A 14,696-nucleotide genomic window follows, 5' to 3' on the forward strand; every position below is an offset into this window, starting at 1 on the left:
CATAGGAATGTTAAGTCTAGACGCATACAGTTTGTTGCCTCTTAGAAAACAAAGGCGGTTTCTGTTGGCAGTGCGCAGGCTTTTCGTTTTCATTTATTTTGGCAACTATTACGCCAGGCCGGTTAATTGTTGGCCCCCGATAAAGGCGTTTGAGCGTCGGCCGTGCACAATCGGAACTCGTTCAGTCACTTTCGCTGAAAAGTTGCGTTGACACTGCGCATGCGTGTCGTGTCATGGGGAAAGAAATGGGGGACTGGATGGGGGGCGCACTCTCATGTTTCATTTCGGACACTGTTTCTTTCGCTCCATTGTGGCACTGCGTTTGTTTCAATTGTTACTATTAATTTTACTTTATTTATACACCGGGCGAGCGCTTTTTCTGCACGACGCGACGACAATTGACTTCAAATGTCGCCTGAGATGGCCCAGGGGAAAGAGTTACAACCACTATGAAAGTTTTTGTGGCCTTTCGGCGTTTTCTTCATTTTTCGATAATAACCAGAGCGAATTGAAACTAATATAGCTTGATAACTTTCCCAAAAGAAAATGAAAAGCGCCTTTTAATTGCCGCCGGTGAGGAAATGCAGAGAAGAGTGGAGCGTTTACAGAATACGCGGTTGCGTAATGCCATTAATCGATAACCAATTAACGCAGCCCTTCAGATAAGTCAGTTCGCAATGCTTTCTGATTCGTTCGAAGGTGAAACCCTTCCCGCCAGTTATCACATCAACCAGAGCTTTTCCCACCGTCATTATAGATTACAGCATTTTTTTAAATCCTAAAAACTTAAAATTAGTAAAATCTTTCAAAAAAAAAGTTGGCTAAAAGTTTTTTGCCAACCCAAACCAATTTATACGATTCGTTGACTTATATTAAAGATCAGAAACTACTGATTGAGTACTCTATTTAAAGCAGGTCAATTCCGACTTATCAGTCATAATCTATAGTTATTCCCTGATGAAAAATAACCAAAGTTATTTAAAACCATGACTCTCAGTGGGCAAAACAACCATTACGATCCTTTTTATCAGATTGGTCCTGTGCTAACTTTGGTCGCCTTTTTAGTGCTGTTGTTGATAGTATTCGGCTTTCTCTTTTGCATTGGATATTGCTGCTGTTTCAGATGTTACGACAAAGAGGTCTATTAAAATCAGTTTTTTGTTCTAAGTATGTTCAATAAACATTAGCAATTTTTACTTCCAAGTGCAATATCTACATTTTTTATTGTGCTAATGCATAAGGAACACAAAACTATTGTAAACACTATATTATATGGTCTATACAAACATATATTTTGTATATTTCATCAATTATAATAACATTTATCCTTCCAAAGAAAAGCGAGCACCTAATTCACATTGTACATATTAGAAAAATTCGAAAAAATGTTTCGAGGCATCGGACTTATTTTGTTTCCGATCTTGATAGTTACCGTGGTTATTTGCTGCTGCGGCCTTTATATTTGCCTCATAAAAAAAAAAAAAAAAAAAATAACCAAAGTTATATAAAACCATGATTCTCAGTGGGCAAAACAACCATTACGATCCTTTTTATCAGATTCGTCCTGTGCTAAGTTTGGTTGCCTTTTTAGTGCTGTTGTTGATAGTATTCGGCTTTCTCTTTTGCATTGGATACTGCTGCTGTTTCAGATGTTACGACAAAGAGGGCTATTAAAATCAGTTATTTGTTCTAAGTATGTTCAATAAACATTAGCAATTTTTACTTCCAATGCAATATCTACATTTTTTATTGTGCTAATGCATAAGGAACACAAAACTATTGAAAATACTATATTTTATGGTCTATAGATAACATTTATGCTTCCAAAGAAAAACGAGCACCTAATTTACATTGTACATATTAGAAAAATTCGAAAAAATGTTTCGAGGCATCGGACTTATTTTGTTTCCGATCTTGATAGTTACCGTGGTTATTTGCTGCTGCGGCCTTTGTATTTGCCTCATATGTACCGGATGCTGTGCAATTATAACGAAACTCTTCATCTTCAACCGCGAATTCCGCAAGAACCCCCTCAACAGCAGCCTCGACAACTAGTGGAGCGGACACCTTCCCCTGCTGTGGAGCACATAGATGATATGATAGTGCCGGGAGACAACTTAGAGCCAGGTGCAGTCCAACCCAAAATCAGTTATGCGTAGTACGAATATGTACAACTTTGAGTAAAATAAATTCAAAAGTGGCTGCCTCCTTGATTATCTTTTCTATATTATTTCAGTATTACAGCTACTATTATTATTCAAAGTATTATCAGTATAAGTTTTAAGGTACGCAATAGTTCCACAAAAAAATTAATAAAAAAACCCTATAGATAAATAAGGTTAGATTGCTTTAATCCATGATTGATTACAAAGTTTTTCTGAACGGAAAATGAACAAAATATAGTTTTATATTTTTATTTTCAGAAAATAATTATAATTCTCACTAAGAACTTCTTAGTTCTACACCAACGACGTTCGACCTTTATTATTTAAAACTATTTACTACCCGTCACGAGTAATATGTCAAAACTAAAAATAAAAAACAGTTTGGAATATTTATGTTGTTCCTGCTTACTTTGGAAGAAAATAGGAGCCTCTAAATTCACCTTGTGTTTAAGCTTCCGCCCTCTAAAAAACAAGGAAAATGTCCCTAGTAACGATTATAGTACTGGTAGTGATAATCCTCGTGATTATTGTGAGTGTCATTGGTTGCGCCCTGTGTTGTTGTACCGGATGCTGTAAGGGCTGCTGTGGGTGCGGCGGAATAATAATGAGGACCCTTCGACTGACACGGCTTTTCCGGGAGGAGGGTCCTCCACAGCAGCCTCCGGAACCGCGCTCCATTGACACAGCGCAGTCTGTGGTGCTGAACATAGATGATACAGTGGAGCCAAGATGTCCAGCACTAGTCCAAACCTAAATCACCGATGTGTAGCAGTTTCAAATATTTCATTTTTACATTTTGCGACAATAAATTCAACAATGGCAGCCTCCCTTAAATCTCTTTTCTTTGACAGTTGGAAATATGAAATGATCCTATTGAGGATAAATCATTGTAGACAGTAAGACAAATATTTTTAAAGCCTATAATAGGATTTTCCTAATCCTCTGTAATCAAATAATGAGATTGATTGACTTGCATTACTTAGATAAAAATTGTATTTTTCCTAACAAGATCTTCAATTTATAGGATAGTCCAGAGCATCCAGCTTCTTCAAACAGTTTACACAGAGGCAACATTTCAGGAACTAATTTTATTCACATTCTGTGTGCTTTTATTATTAAGATAGAGGGCCAATATTTATAACAAAAGATTTAAAGGGCATGGTATAAATTTTCCAATAATCTCATAATGACACTGGCTCATAAATCCAACTTTGGGAACGCGATCTTGTGGGTTCGGCCGGGCAAGATTCGTCAGCACTTGTCAAAGTGAAATTCGAAGTAATCAATATGGCTCAGAATGAGTCTGCTGCTGACTATAATCCTGTCAGTTCTGGTCGGCTTTGTGCTCTTCGTGTGCCTGTGCTACTGCCTGGTGTTCCTGGCTTGCTTTTGCAGCGACTGCTTCTTGCGGAGCATTCACATGTATCCAGATCGGCACCCACTATGCCAGCGGGCAGCCCCTTCTGCAGCAGCAGCGGCAGCAGCAGCAACATCGGCGACGGCAGCAGCAGCAACATCTGCAGCAGCAACACTTGGCACGACGGCAACAGGTTACGAGTGCGATACTGCCGAAAAAGTTGGCTAAAAGTTTTTTGCCAACCCAAACCAATTTATACGATTCGTTGACTTATATTAAAGATCAGAAACTACTGATTGAGTACTCTATTTAAAGCAGGTCAATTCCGACTTATCAGTCATAATCTATAGTTATTCCCTGATGAAAAATAACCAAAGTTATTTAAAACCATGACTCTCAGTGGGCAAAACAACCATTACGATCCTTTTTATCAGATTGGTCCTGTGCTAACTTTGGTCGCCTTTTTAGTGCTGTTGTTGATAGTATTCGGCTTTCTCTTTTGCATTGGATATTGCTGCTGTTTCAGATGTTACGACAAAGAGGTCTATTAAAATCAGTTTTTTGTTCTAAGTATGTTCAATAAACATTAGCAATTTTTACTTCCAAGTGCAATATCTACATTTTTTATTGTGCTAATGCATAAGGAACACAAAACTATTGTAAACACTATATTATATGGTCTATACAAACATATATTTTGTATATTTCATCAATTATAATAACATTTATCCTTCCAAAGAAAAGCGAGCACCTAATTCACATTGTACATATTAGAAAAATTCGAAAAAATGTTTCGAGGCATCGGACTTATTTTGTTTCCGATCTTGATAGTTACCGTGGTTATTTGCTGCTGCGGCCTTTATATTTGCCTCATAAAAAAAAAAAAAAAAAAAATAACCAAAGTTATATAAAACCATGATTCTCAGTGGGCAAAACAACCATTACGATCCTTTTTATCAGATTCGTCCTGTGCTAAGTTTGGTTGCCTTTTTAGTGCTGTTGTTGATAGTATTCGGCTTTCTCTTTTGCATTGGATACTGCTGCTGTTTCAGATGTTACGACAAAGAGGGCTATTAAAATCAGTTATTTGTTCTAAGTATGTTCAATAAACATTAGCAATTTTTACTTCCAATGCAATATCTACATTTTTTATTGTGCTAATGCATAAGGAACACAAAACTATTGAAAATACTATATTTTATGGTCTATAGATAACATTTATGCTTCCAAAGAAAAACGAGCACCTAATTTACATTGTACATATTAGAAAAATTCGAAAAAATGTTTCGAGGCATCGGACTTATTTTGTTTCCGATCTTGATAGTTACCGTGGTTATTTGCTGCTGCGGCCTTTGTATTTGCCTCATATGTACCGGATGCTGTGCAATTATAACGAAACTCTTCATCTTCAACCGCGAATTCCGCAAGAACCCCCTCAACAGCAGCCTCGACAACTAGTGGAGCGGACACCTTCCCCTGCTGTGGAGCACATAGATGATATGATAGTGCCGGGAGACAACTTAGAGCCAGGTGCAGTCCAACCCAAAATCAGTTATGCGTAGTACGAATATGTACAACTTTGAGTAAAATAAATTCAAAAGTGGCTGCCTCCTTGATTATCTTTTCTATATTATTTCAGTATTACAGCTACTATTATTATTCAAAGTATTATCAGTATAAGTTTTAAGGTACGCAATAGTTCCACAAAAAAATTAATAAAAAAACCCTATAGATAAATAAGGTTAGATTGCTTTAATCCATGATTGATTACAAAGTTTTTCTGAACGGAAAATGAACAAAATATAGTTTTATATTTTTATTTTCAGAAAATAATTATAATTCTCACTAAGAACTTCTTAGTTCTACACCAACGACGTTCGACCTTTATTATTTAAAACTATTTACTACCCGTCACGAGTAATATGTCAAAACTAAAAATAAAAAACAGTTTGGAATATTTATGTTGTTCCTGCTTACTTTGGAAGAAAATAGGAGCCTCTAAATTCACCTTGTGTTTAAGCTTCCGCCCTCTAAAAAACAAGGAAAATGTCCCTAGTAACGATTATAGTACTGGTAGTGATAATCCTCGTGATTATTGTGAGTGTCATTGGTTGCGCCCTGTGTTGTTGTACCGGATGCTGTAAGGGCTGCTGTGGGTGCGGCGGAATAATAATGAGGACCCTTCGACTGACACGGCTTTTCCGGGAGGAGGGTCCTCCACAGCAGCCTCCGGAACCGCGCTCCATTGACACAGCGCAGTCTGTGGTGCTGAACATAGATGATACAGTGGAGCCAAGATGTCCAGCACTAGTCCAAACCTAAATCACCGATGTGTAGCAGTTTCAAATATTTCATTTTTACATTTTGCGACAATAAATTCAACAATGGCAGCCTCCCTTAAATCTCTTTTCTTTGACAGTTGGAAATATGAAATGATCCTATTGAGGATAAATCATTGTAGACAGTAAGACAAATATTTTTAAAGCCTATAATAGGATTTTCCTAATCCTCTGTAATCAAATAATGAGATTGATTGACTTGCATTACTTAGATAAAAATTGTATTTTTCCTAACAAGATCTTCAATTTATAGGATAGTCCAGAGCATCCAGCTTCTTCAAACAGTTTACACAGAGGCAACATTTCAGGAACTAATTTTATTCACATTCTGTGTGCTTTTATTATTAAGATAGAGGGCCAATATTTATAACAAAAGATTTAAAGGGCATGGTATAAATTTTCCAATAATCTCATAATGACACTGGCTCATAAATCCAACTTTGGGAACGCGATCTTGTGGGTTCGGCCGGGCAAGATTCGTCAGCACTTGTCAAAGTGAAATTCGAAGTAATCAATATGGCTCAGAATGAGTCTGCTGCTGACTATAATCCTGTCAGTTCTGGTCGGCTTTGTGCTCTTCGTGTGCCTGTGCTACTGCCTGGTGTTCCTGGCTTGCTTTTGCAGCGACTGCTTCTTGCGGAGCATTCACATGTATCCAGATCGGCACCCACTATGCCAGCGGGCAGCCCCTTCTGCAGCAGCAGCGGCAGCAGCAGCAACATCGGCGACGGCAGCAGCAGCAACATCTGCAGCAGCAACACTTGGCACGACGGCAACAGGTTACGAGTGCGATACTGCCGAAGATCCCATTAGCAGCGGCGACACACCAAGTGCTTAAGGAATGGTAAACGTTACCTGGTCCGTCAGTTCAGGTTGAGCGCTCGAGCTGGTCGGTTGTCAGGCGCGCGTACCCCAAAGAGCTACAAAGAGGGCTTCCAGTGAAATCAGCGGCCCAGGCGATCCGTTCCGTGTGATACCCGTCGTTTCGTGAAGTGTAGTGAAAAGCCAATTCGAATCGGACGAGGCCAGACAGCAGACACGATACACGAGACGTTCGACAGAACACACCTCAAGTGCCCAAGTACAGCCAATAACCCAACGATCCAACGATCCAACCATCCAACGACCAAGCAGCCCCTCCAGCCAACACACGCAGCTACAAAATGGAATACCGGTGCTTAAGAAGAAGTTCTGTCAAAGTAAGTGACCCCAATAAGCACAAAAAATAAAGACACTAAAGCCGTAGCGCCCACAAGGAGAGGCAGCTGCAAGATCTCTTACACTTCTCTCCGCTTTACACGTCTTTTTATATTTTTGCCTGGCCTGAACTTGGCATTGTTCTCGTCTCCGCGTCGTCGTCGTCGTCGTCGCCGCCGTCTTCCTTTTGGAAACCAGTATGATGGTGTGGCCTGGCTCTGGCATAAAGAACACACATAACATGGCTATATGTGCGGCTATAAGTGAGCACACATGCAGCCCGGGCAGCCCGTGCAGCAGGCAACACCTTCGGTGGTGGTCCACTAAGTGCCTGGCGTGGAGCGATGGCATGGGTTGGGTTCCGATGGGCTGGGACATTCGGACTCTGGGATGTGGATGCGGGGAGTGCTCCAACTGGGCCCCGGCGTAGCGCCCACCTCGACCCATTTCCCCGGCCCGATCGGGCGATGGCATGAATTAGCACCTTTCTTGGACTTTCTTTTCGCCGGTCTTGACGAATTTTTAATGAATTTGCCTTGGCCAAATAACTTTTACTAGGCTACATATGTGTGTATACACAGGTATGCGGCTCACGTCTAGGCCCTGGCACTCGAATTGGCAAAAGCCGCGTGGAGTGTGGGCTAGAGAGCGGTCGCGGCTGTGGTGACCAGTGATATATGGCTCTGTCAGGAGGTCGAGGAATGCGGCAGGAGATGGAGGAGATCTGACCCTGCGATTGGGCACAGCGGTTGCGGAAAGCAGCTGCATTCCTCTGGGCATTACCCGACGTTTTTATGAGGTATCCGAGTCTGCAAGCCCTTAAATTCTGGGCTAAGAACCCTTGGGTACCACCGAAACCTCTGTGAACTTGACCGACTTCGGACTCACGAAAATGTTAATCGGGCTCGCTGGCGAGAAAGCAAAAACACGCCCACGATCGAATCGCTTAGTCAGCGATTTCCCTTGACTGGGGCTTGGATTTCTTTCGGCAGTTCGATTCGATCGGTTGTTTTCACTGCTTTGAAATTTGAGCATCCTACCCGCATTCCACACGGGGGAAAAAACGCTAGATCTAAATATTAGACGGGTCTACTAAAAGATCTTGTACCCATGGTGATGTTTTAATGATATGTTTGCCGATTTAATCCCTATTATGAGCTGTGATAATTAAGCTGGGTTCAGGTTCTTATAACTGATCAGTAATTCATTCTGCAAGTGAATTCTTGATTATTGGGTTCATCCTAAAGTGAACAATATTATATCGATCGCCAGAACTTTTTGTCCCATAGCGAAGATTCAAAGCTGATCACTGATCAGTTTTACATTCTGCCAGTGAATACTTGACTACCAGGTTCATTTTGAAATGAACCATATTTATATGTATATCAATGTTACAAACCTGATTTTGTTTTCACTGTAGCGATGATTCAAAGCTGATTCCCAAAGCGTCGCCTAAATGCTCGAGAGCCGACCGTGCCCAGAGCAAAAGCGAAATAAAAATTTTATAAAAAGTAGGCTAAATATATTCATACTTTGATTTTATGGGTTGCGGCCGTCTGGTTCTGGATATGCCCCACAGGCAGAAGATTCTCGTTCGAGCGTCTCGCACTCTGATATTCATGCTCCAGGTCTGACAAACAGGCCCTAGGTGCCTATACTATTTGCAAACGGAGTTATGAACTGTTAGCCACAGCGTTCTGGGTCAAATATTTCCAGTTCCGATTGTCAGAATATTGTCATACATTTGTGTTAATTGCCGGCTTTAGGGTAGCGCCAACAGGTAACAGTACTCGGATGCCCGGAAAATAATGATGCAAATTATCCAGTGAAACCTCTGCCCAGATATGTATCTAGACTAAAACCGAGAGCGTAATGAGTAAAAGTGTTGCTTGCAGGCAGTTCGCTGCCATTGTCTTTAAAATACCTCGGTTCTAGTCTTGGTCAGCCGAGCCGCACTCTCAGCCCCGTTTCCACGGATTCTTCGGATTCGATTCGAGTCCCACCATCCCAGCTGGACAATGGACGCGGTCCAAAAATGAAAGCGCCGCTGTCGACGACCGCAGCCGAGTGCGGGGGAGTGAAAGGGGCGGCGATAGCCGCGGGCGAAATAAGCCAGGTCCATTGCACCTGTCCCGCTCTAGCTCTGTGGTCTGCTCTTTTCTGGTCTGGGAAAACGTGATCTGCATAGCGGACGCTTCTTCGGGGAAAAAACCCATTGAAAGTTTTGTCGCTTCGGGGTTATCACGGCATCGGGCTTTGTTGTCTGTCGCGGAACGAAAAAAATAATGGAAAACACAGCATAAAAAAAACGGTCTAATGCGCAACGGTGCTGAGAACAGGCAAAAAATGTTTCAGAGTTGCGTTGCATACACTACAGTTCTGGGGTCGATAGCATAATCGATAAATGGAAACAGCAACTCTAGAGGTTCAAGTCAGTACACAATCGATCATAACCTCCGATCTATAGCAGTGTATAAATATTTGGGTATAGATTTTACGATCAGAGTCTCTCCCTCAATTAACACAGTTCGAAAATAACCTCATAAATGAATAACACACTCCTTTTAAAGCCCAAGTTTAGCATCTTTTTGTTACCAGTTCTTCGACGCACTCCGCGTTGACAGGTTCGCCCAAACAATTGGCCTCTGCTTTTCATCGGCTTTTCCTGACCAACTGATCCACAATCGACGAACAAAAGCCTTTGGGAAATTGTGTCAGTCAAGCGAAGCCAACGGCCAAGCACAATTCTCTCTCGATTCGTTTCAATCACAATGCATTATCACTGACATCCATTGAGAATGTGGAACTCTTGGGAGCGCGATTACCAAGGTGGGGCGGTGGGGCCTCCGATGGAATACCCGGGGCTATGGGCTACGCCACGGCTGCGCTTATCAATAAACCAGTTCCTAGCCACCAGCAGCGTCGCGTGCAGCGGGCGCAATCGAAATCGCAGAGTCAAAGTCAAAGTCACAGCCAAAGTCGCAGGCACTGGCGGCTATTTGTAAGCTGTCAATAATCTGTCGACGCAGCCGTGCTTTCCCGAAACCAATTTTCACCCGTCCAGCTGAGCTGTTAGAATCTAATTTCATTTGTTATTAAACGCCAATGTTTGTTTATGCCAGCGAGAAAGAGCGAAGGAGATGGCGATGTGGGTCGTTAACCTCGTTATAACGGCACCTGATCCACGAACGGAGCCGCTGCTCTTGACAGTTTTGCTCGTCGCTTTGTCTCTTTTTGCCGTTTGTTGCTGTTGTGCTGTATCTTTGCCTTCGGTTCTTTATAGAGATGGTCCCAAGCCGTGCTTTTCGCGGCACTATCTTTAAGAATTGCTCAGATTTTTTTACTTTATCCAATACATAATTGTATGGCATTCAAAAATCAAATGCAGATTACTCTAATACTTTAGTGAGAATGCTTTTTTACAAAATATTAGGAAGCTTAAAGAACATTTAACTAAAATGCTCAGATATGGCCTGACACACATTTTCACTTGTAGTCTGTGCTGTAATAACTATTATGTTTATGAGTCATTCAATAAATGAGGATAATTTTAAATGCCTGTTTTTTCGCTTGAACAAAAAAATCACGCTCCCATCTCCAAATTCTTCTAAGCCTGGCTTGGTTCTTCTGTCTCCTTCCCTCGCTGGCAAATACAAAGCAAGGCAGGGAAAAAGCATGTAGTGCACTTTGTTGCTTTTGTTGTTATGTAAGCCAAATGACGAGGCAGGCTGAAATTGTCAACGGATCGTCAATGGCTTTTTGATTAATGCGTGATTTGCTGATTTCCAAAGCCCAATTATGTGCTGGCGGTTCGAAATTATTTGCATTCGGTACAGTCATGCCGCAATCACTTCAATAAACCCTCGCAGACCTAAGAAAGTCGCCTCATTAGGAGACGAAGGCCCAATCAAGAGGGCAATTACCAGGTAGAAATACGTCTTGTGACAGGTTCAAATGGCAATGGCTTCTCCGGGTCCCAAGGGGTACTACCCCGTACCGTCTGCTTTAATGTCGAATTAAGAGGGGACCGCGAGCATTTATTAAACGAAATTGCTGAAGAGTCATAAAAACGGAAAGTCGGACCAACGAAATGACAATGTCGAGAAAAGCGCGTTTAATGAGCCCGAAGCCCACAGAAGAATTCGACAAAAGGCACGGTGAGAGTGCTGTGGCCGCCGTTGCACTATCCAACATTAGGGCTCTCTGCACGTGTGTAAGCGCCTTTCCCGCTCCCAAAGGCCCATTAAATACGGGTAATGAATGTGAAAAGAATTAAATAATAGAATTTCGCTTTCGTTTTTCCCACCAGCGCAGCGCACACGCAATGACCATTATGGCCTCTTCGTTTTTCCTACTTTTTTTTTGTCAAATGAGTCGTACTGAAAAGAAAGTTGGCTAACAAACTTACCAAATGTGCGAACCAAACTGCCGCCAGACAAAACAATAATAGAAAGAAAATATTTATATCAATTAAGAAATATTTGCGGTATTCCGCCATTGACAGTCGGACAAAGGCTGCAAGAAACGCTACGATTATCGCTTCGCATGTTCGTACGTGCAGCGATTTTCTCAGCAGAAAGTCAAATGCGATGAAAAAAAGGTAAAAATGGCAAATTTTGTGCTGCAATTTTAATTCAATCGAAACGGGTTTTTCGGCTCGGATCGGGCACTTGATCAGCAGCCAAATCTGCACAGAGAAAGTGAAAGAAAATACAGGCGAGCGGATAAGTAAAAACCACGAGAAGAGGCAATAAAAAGTTCAGACCATATTAGAAGTCAGCTTTGCATGCCGTGCCACTGAAAAATGTTGTACGAATGTATGCATGTAGGTATAAACATTTCTTCTCAACGTGGGCTTCGTTTCTTCTCTGTTTTTACTTTCACGTGCGATGCCCCGCAAGATGGTTATTTATGAGCTTAATTAATTTGTTTATGGATTTCGGGGCTAAGCGGGTCAAGCATGTGAAAATAGAAACTTTTCATCGGCTGGGCCCCCAAGGAAATAAAACCCTTCGTCATCGTCTGCAGTGGCGTACTTTTAAGCCCTTTCCTGGAACTGAGTGGAGTCCCCCAGACAGACGCTTGACAAGAACACACATCTCCATCTAGCCAGGGCCAGGGTCAGGGTCGTCGGTTCAACGACAGTCCATAAAACACGTTACCACTCTTACGGAACAGCAGTACAGACTAGTTGTACTTTCTGCAAAGCACAGCACTTCCCTCGACCGACTGCCCGTTAGAACTTAGCCCAAGATTCTATCAAGACTACCGCATTTAGTTTTGCGGCCGTTGCGCATCTTGTGTTTATAGCCTTTTATCAGTAGCCTTCGAAACAGACGTTTTCTTTACATTTCTTATTGAACTAATTTTATGAAAATATTGTAATTTTTCAATTGGTTATTAAGACATTTTGCCATTTTGATTATTGTAAAGTTGATTTACTGGCAATCGAAGTGATATAGAAAGCAGGAAAAAAATTTACAAAACTATTATTAAATTTGTTATGATACTGAGTCATTTCATGGGAATCTCTTTTGACTCATGCAGGAGTGTCTATATAAATTTCTGTCTTTTTGTTTCTTAATTCTTAAACTATGTTTGAACTATGTCCCATTATAAAATATTGTTAAGGTTTTAATATACTATTTAAGTATAGTTTATTTGTTATTGTAATAAAGTTATAGTAATATTATTACAATAAACATCACAGTGCATCTGATAATCTTTTTAAAACTGAAACAACTTCCCTCAACAAACTCTCCACTCTCGAGAGCCCGGTAACCCCGCAAACAATCTTTTCCGACCGTTTCGTAACCCATATCCGTATCGCTTGCTTGCAGCACCTAACGGCTCTCTGCGTCATCAGCATCGCACTCACCTGCGCAAACGCGGCGCTGTGGCCGAGCTACAGCAGCGATGATGCGCCGCCCAGCCGCTGCAGCGGTGGGCGGGGCCTGAAGTACCTGTCCGGCGACGCGCTCACGGACTCACTCGATTGCCTGGGGCCCAACAATGCGCCGTATCCAAGGTGGGTCAGTGGCATAAGTCGGTAACTTTCTTTTCTAACGCCCATAACCCCCTAATTGGGATCTCTGCAGCGCGGCCGTGGCGCGCACCTTCTCCAACTGGAACGGAAACTCGCGACGTGGCCGCCAGAGCAAATTGCCCAGCACACTGGACCCCGCCATAACCACCAGTGCTCTACTGAGGGCCTACGACGAGGTGAACAACGAGGCCGTCGGAAGCAGTCGCTATGGTAAGTCGGTCACCACCGAGCGGTCGATCGACGGATCGATCGATTGAGTGATGGATTGATTGACTAATCTCACCTCATCGCCGCTGATCTGTCGCAGGTCGATCGCTGAAGAACGCCACGCCGCAGTGCAAGAGCGACACGCCGGCGCGTCTCTGCAAGACTCGCTACAACACCACGGCGCCCATGTACGGGGTTAGCCTGACCTCCGGTCAGCCGGTGACCATCGTCCAGAAGTTCCCCGACCTCCTCCAGCAGGTGGTCTTCGAAGTGTGCGAGTAAGTAGGACCAAGAAGGCAAAGGCTAAAGGGTATCGCATCCCCAATGGAACCGTTCCTAGTGATCTATCTATTTTAAACTAAATAAATGAAGTCTAAAAGTTAAGAACAAGGTTGATTTCTCATCTCAACATTCTCATCTGAACGTTAAGTTAAAACAATGAGGAATCCAACGTAAAAAAATTTTTAAATTTCCAAAACCTGTTTAGCTTCAAAAACTTAAAAAAAGCCTTCCTTATTATATATACATATACACTTTATTATATGAACCACTAAAATTGCCATGTTTCATCCGAACTTGAAGTGAAATCATTAAAATTATACATTTTTTATAAACATAAAAAAAACTTTGATAATTCAGAAAAGAATTCATTTAAAAGTACCTTTATCAAAACAAATAGATCTAAATAACATGGTTTATTCCAGGTCCTCCGAGTGCGACGTGGTTCGGGGCGAGTGTACGCAAACCTATGTGCCCTACCTTTTCCTGGTCATCCCCCTCGGCCCGGTGACGCTGACTGGCCAGGATTACGTGCTGGTGGAGAGCGGATGCGTCTGCAAGCCCAAGTACTCGACGGGCGCCGCCCAGGAGCCCAACATGATACCCTAGGAGCGGGCAGAGGAGGCGGTAACCACCAGGAACACCAACAGCAACCAAAAGAACTGAGCGAGTTTTGGGTCGGAGCAGAGCGGAGCGGAGCTGGGCCAAGCTGGCTGGCTGGCTAAATTAATGTGTACTTAAAAAGAGGAATTATTTTTTGTAGCGAAATCAATTTTGCAATGTTATTTAATGTTTTCCCCCATCTCTCATCCTTCTTTCATTCCCCCTCAGCTGTATAAAATTGAAATGCAATTTTGCTCAAAAAATAATCAAATCCTAATGTTAAGTCTAAATTTAAACAAAATTGAATTGATGCCGCCGTGCATTTGTAGTGTGTATTTATTAGAACCCCTAACTACGGCATTCGAAAATGCTAAATAAAAACATTCGTTTCGAAATGTGACAAGGTTTGTTTTATTCTAGAAATTATAAATTTCATTCAGTTCATTTTTTTTTACAACATATTACATGTTCTTCTCAATTTTTTAAGAAATTTTATGATCCAT

General features: G+C 41.9%; 1 protein-coding gene and 2 long non-coding RNA genes across 3 annotated transcripts; 1 reads left to right on the forward strand and 2 right to left on the reverse strand.

Moving 5' to 3' along the window:
- Positions 1-861: 861 nt before the first annotated feature.
- Positions 862-2,206, reverse strand: LOC127010819 (uncharacterized). Its single transcript, XR_007763625.1, has 3 exons — positions 1,926-2,206; positions 1,011-1,114; positions 862-954 (listed from the first exon to the last, which is right to left on the reverse strand). It is a non-coding gene; the product is annotated as an uncharacterized LOC127010819 (long non-coding RNA).
- A 1,531-nt stretch (positions 2,207-3,737) lies between these two features.
- LOC127010818 (uncharacterized) lies at positions 3,738-5,131 on the reverse strand. Its single transcript, XR_007763624.1, has 3 exons — positions 4,851-5,131; positions 3,936-4,039; positions 3,738-3,879 (listed from the first exon to the last, which is right to left on the reverse strand). It is a non-coding gene; the product is annotated as an uncharacterized LOC127010818 (long non-coding RNA).
- Positions 5,132-6,713: 1,582 nt separating this feature from the next.
- Positions 6,714-14,596, forward strand: LOC108028655 (uncharacterized). Its single transcript, XM_017100581.3, has 5 exons — positions 6,714-7,060; positions 12,899-13,086; positions 13,157-13,314; positions 13,412-13,589; positions 14,016-14,596. The coding sequence occupies exons 1-5, from the start codon at positions 7,025-7,027 to the stop codon at positions 14,197-14,199; spliced, it is 744 nt and encodes a 247-aa protein (XP_016956070.1). The 5' UTR covers positions 6,714-7,024; the 3' UTR covers positions 14,200-14,596.
- Positions 14,597-14,696: the final 100 nt, after the last annotated feature.

Source organism: Drosophila biarmipes, chromosome 3L (genome assembly GCF_025231255.1).
Source record: "Drosophila biarmipes strain raj3 chromosome 3L, RU_DBia_V1.1, whole genome shotgun sequence".
In the NCBI taxonomy this organism is placed as follows: Eukaryota; Metazoa; Arthropoda; class Insecta; order Diptera; family Drosophilidae; genus Drosophila; species Drosophila biarmipes.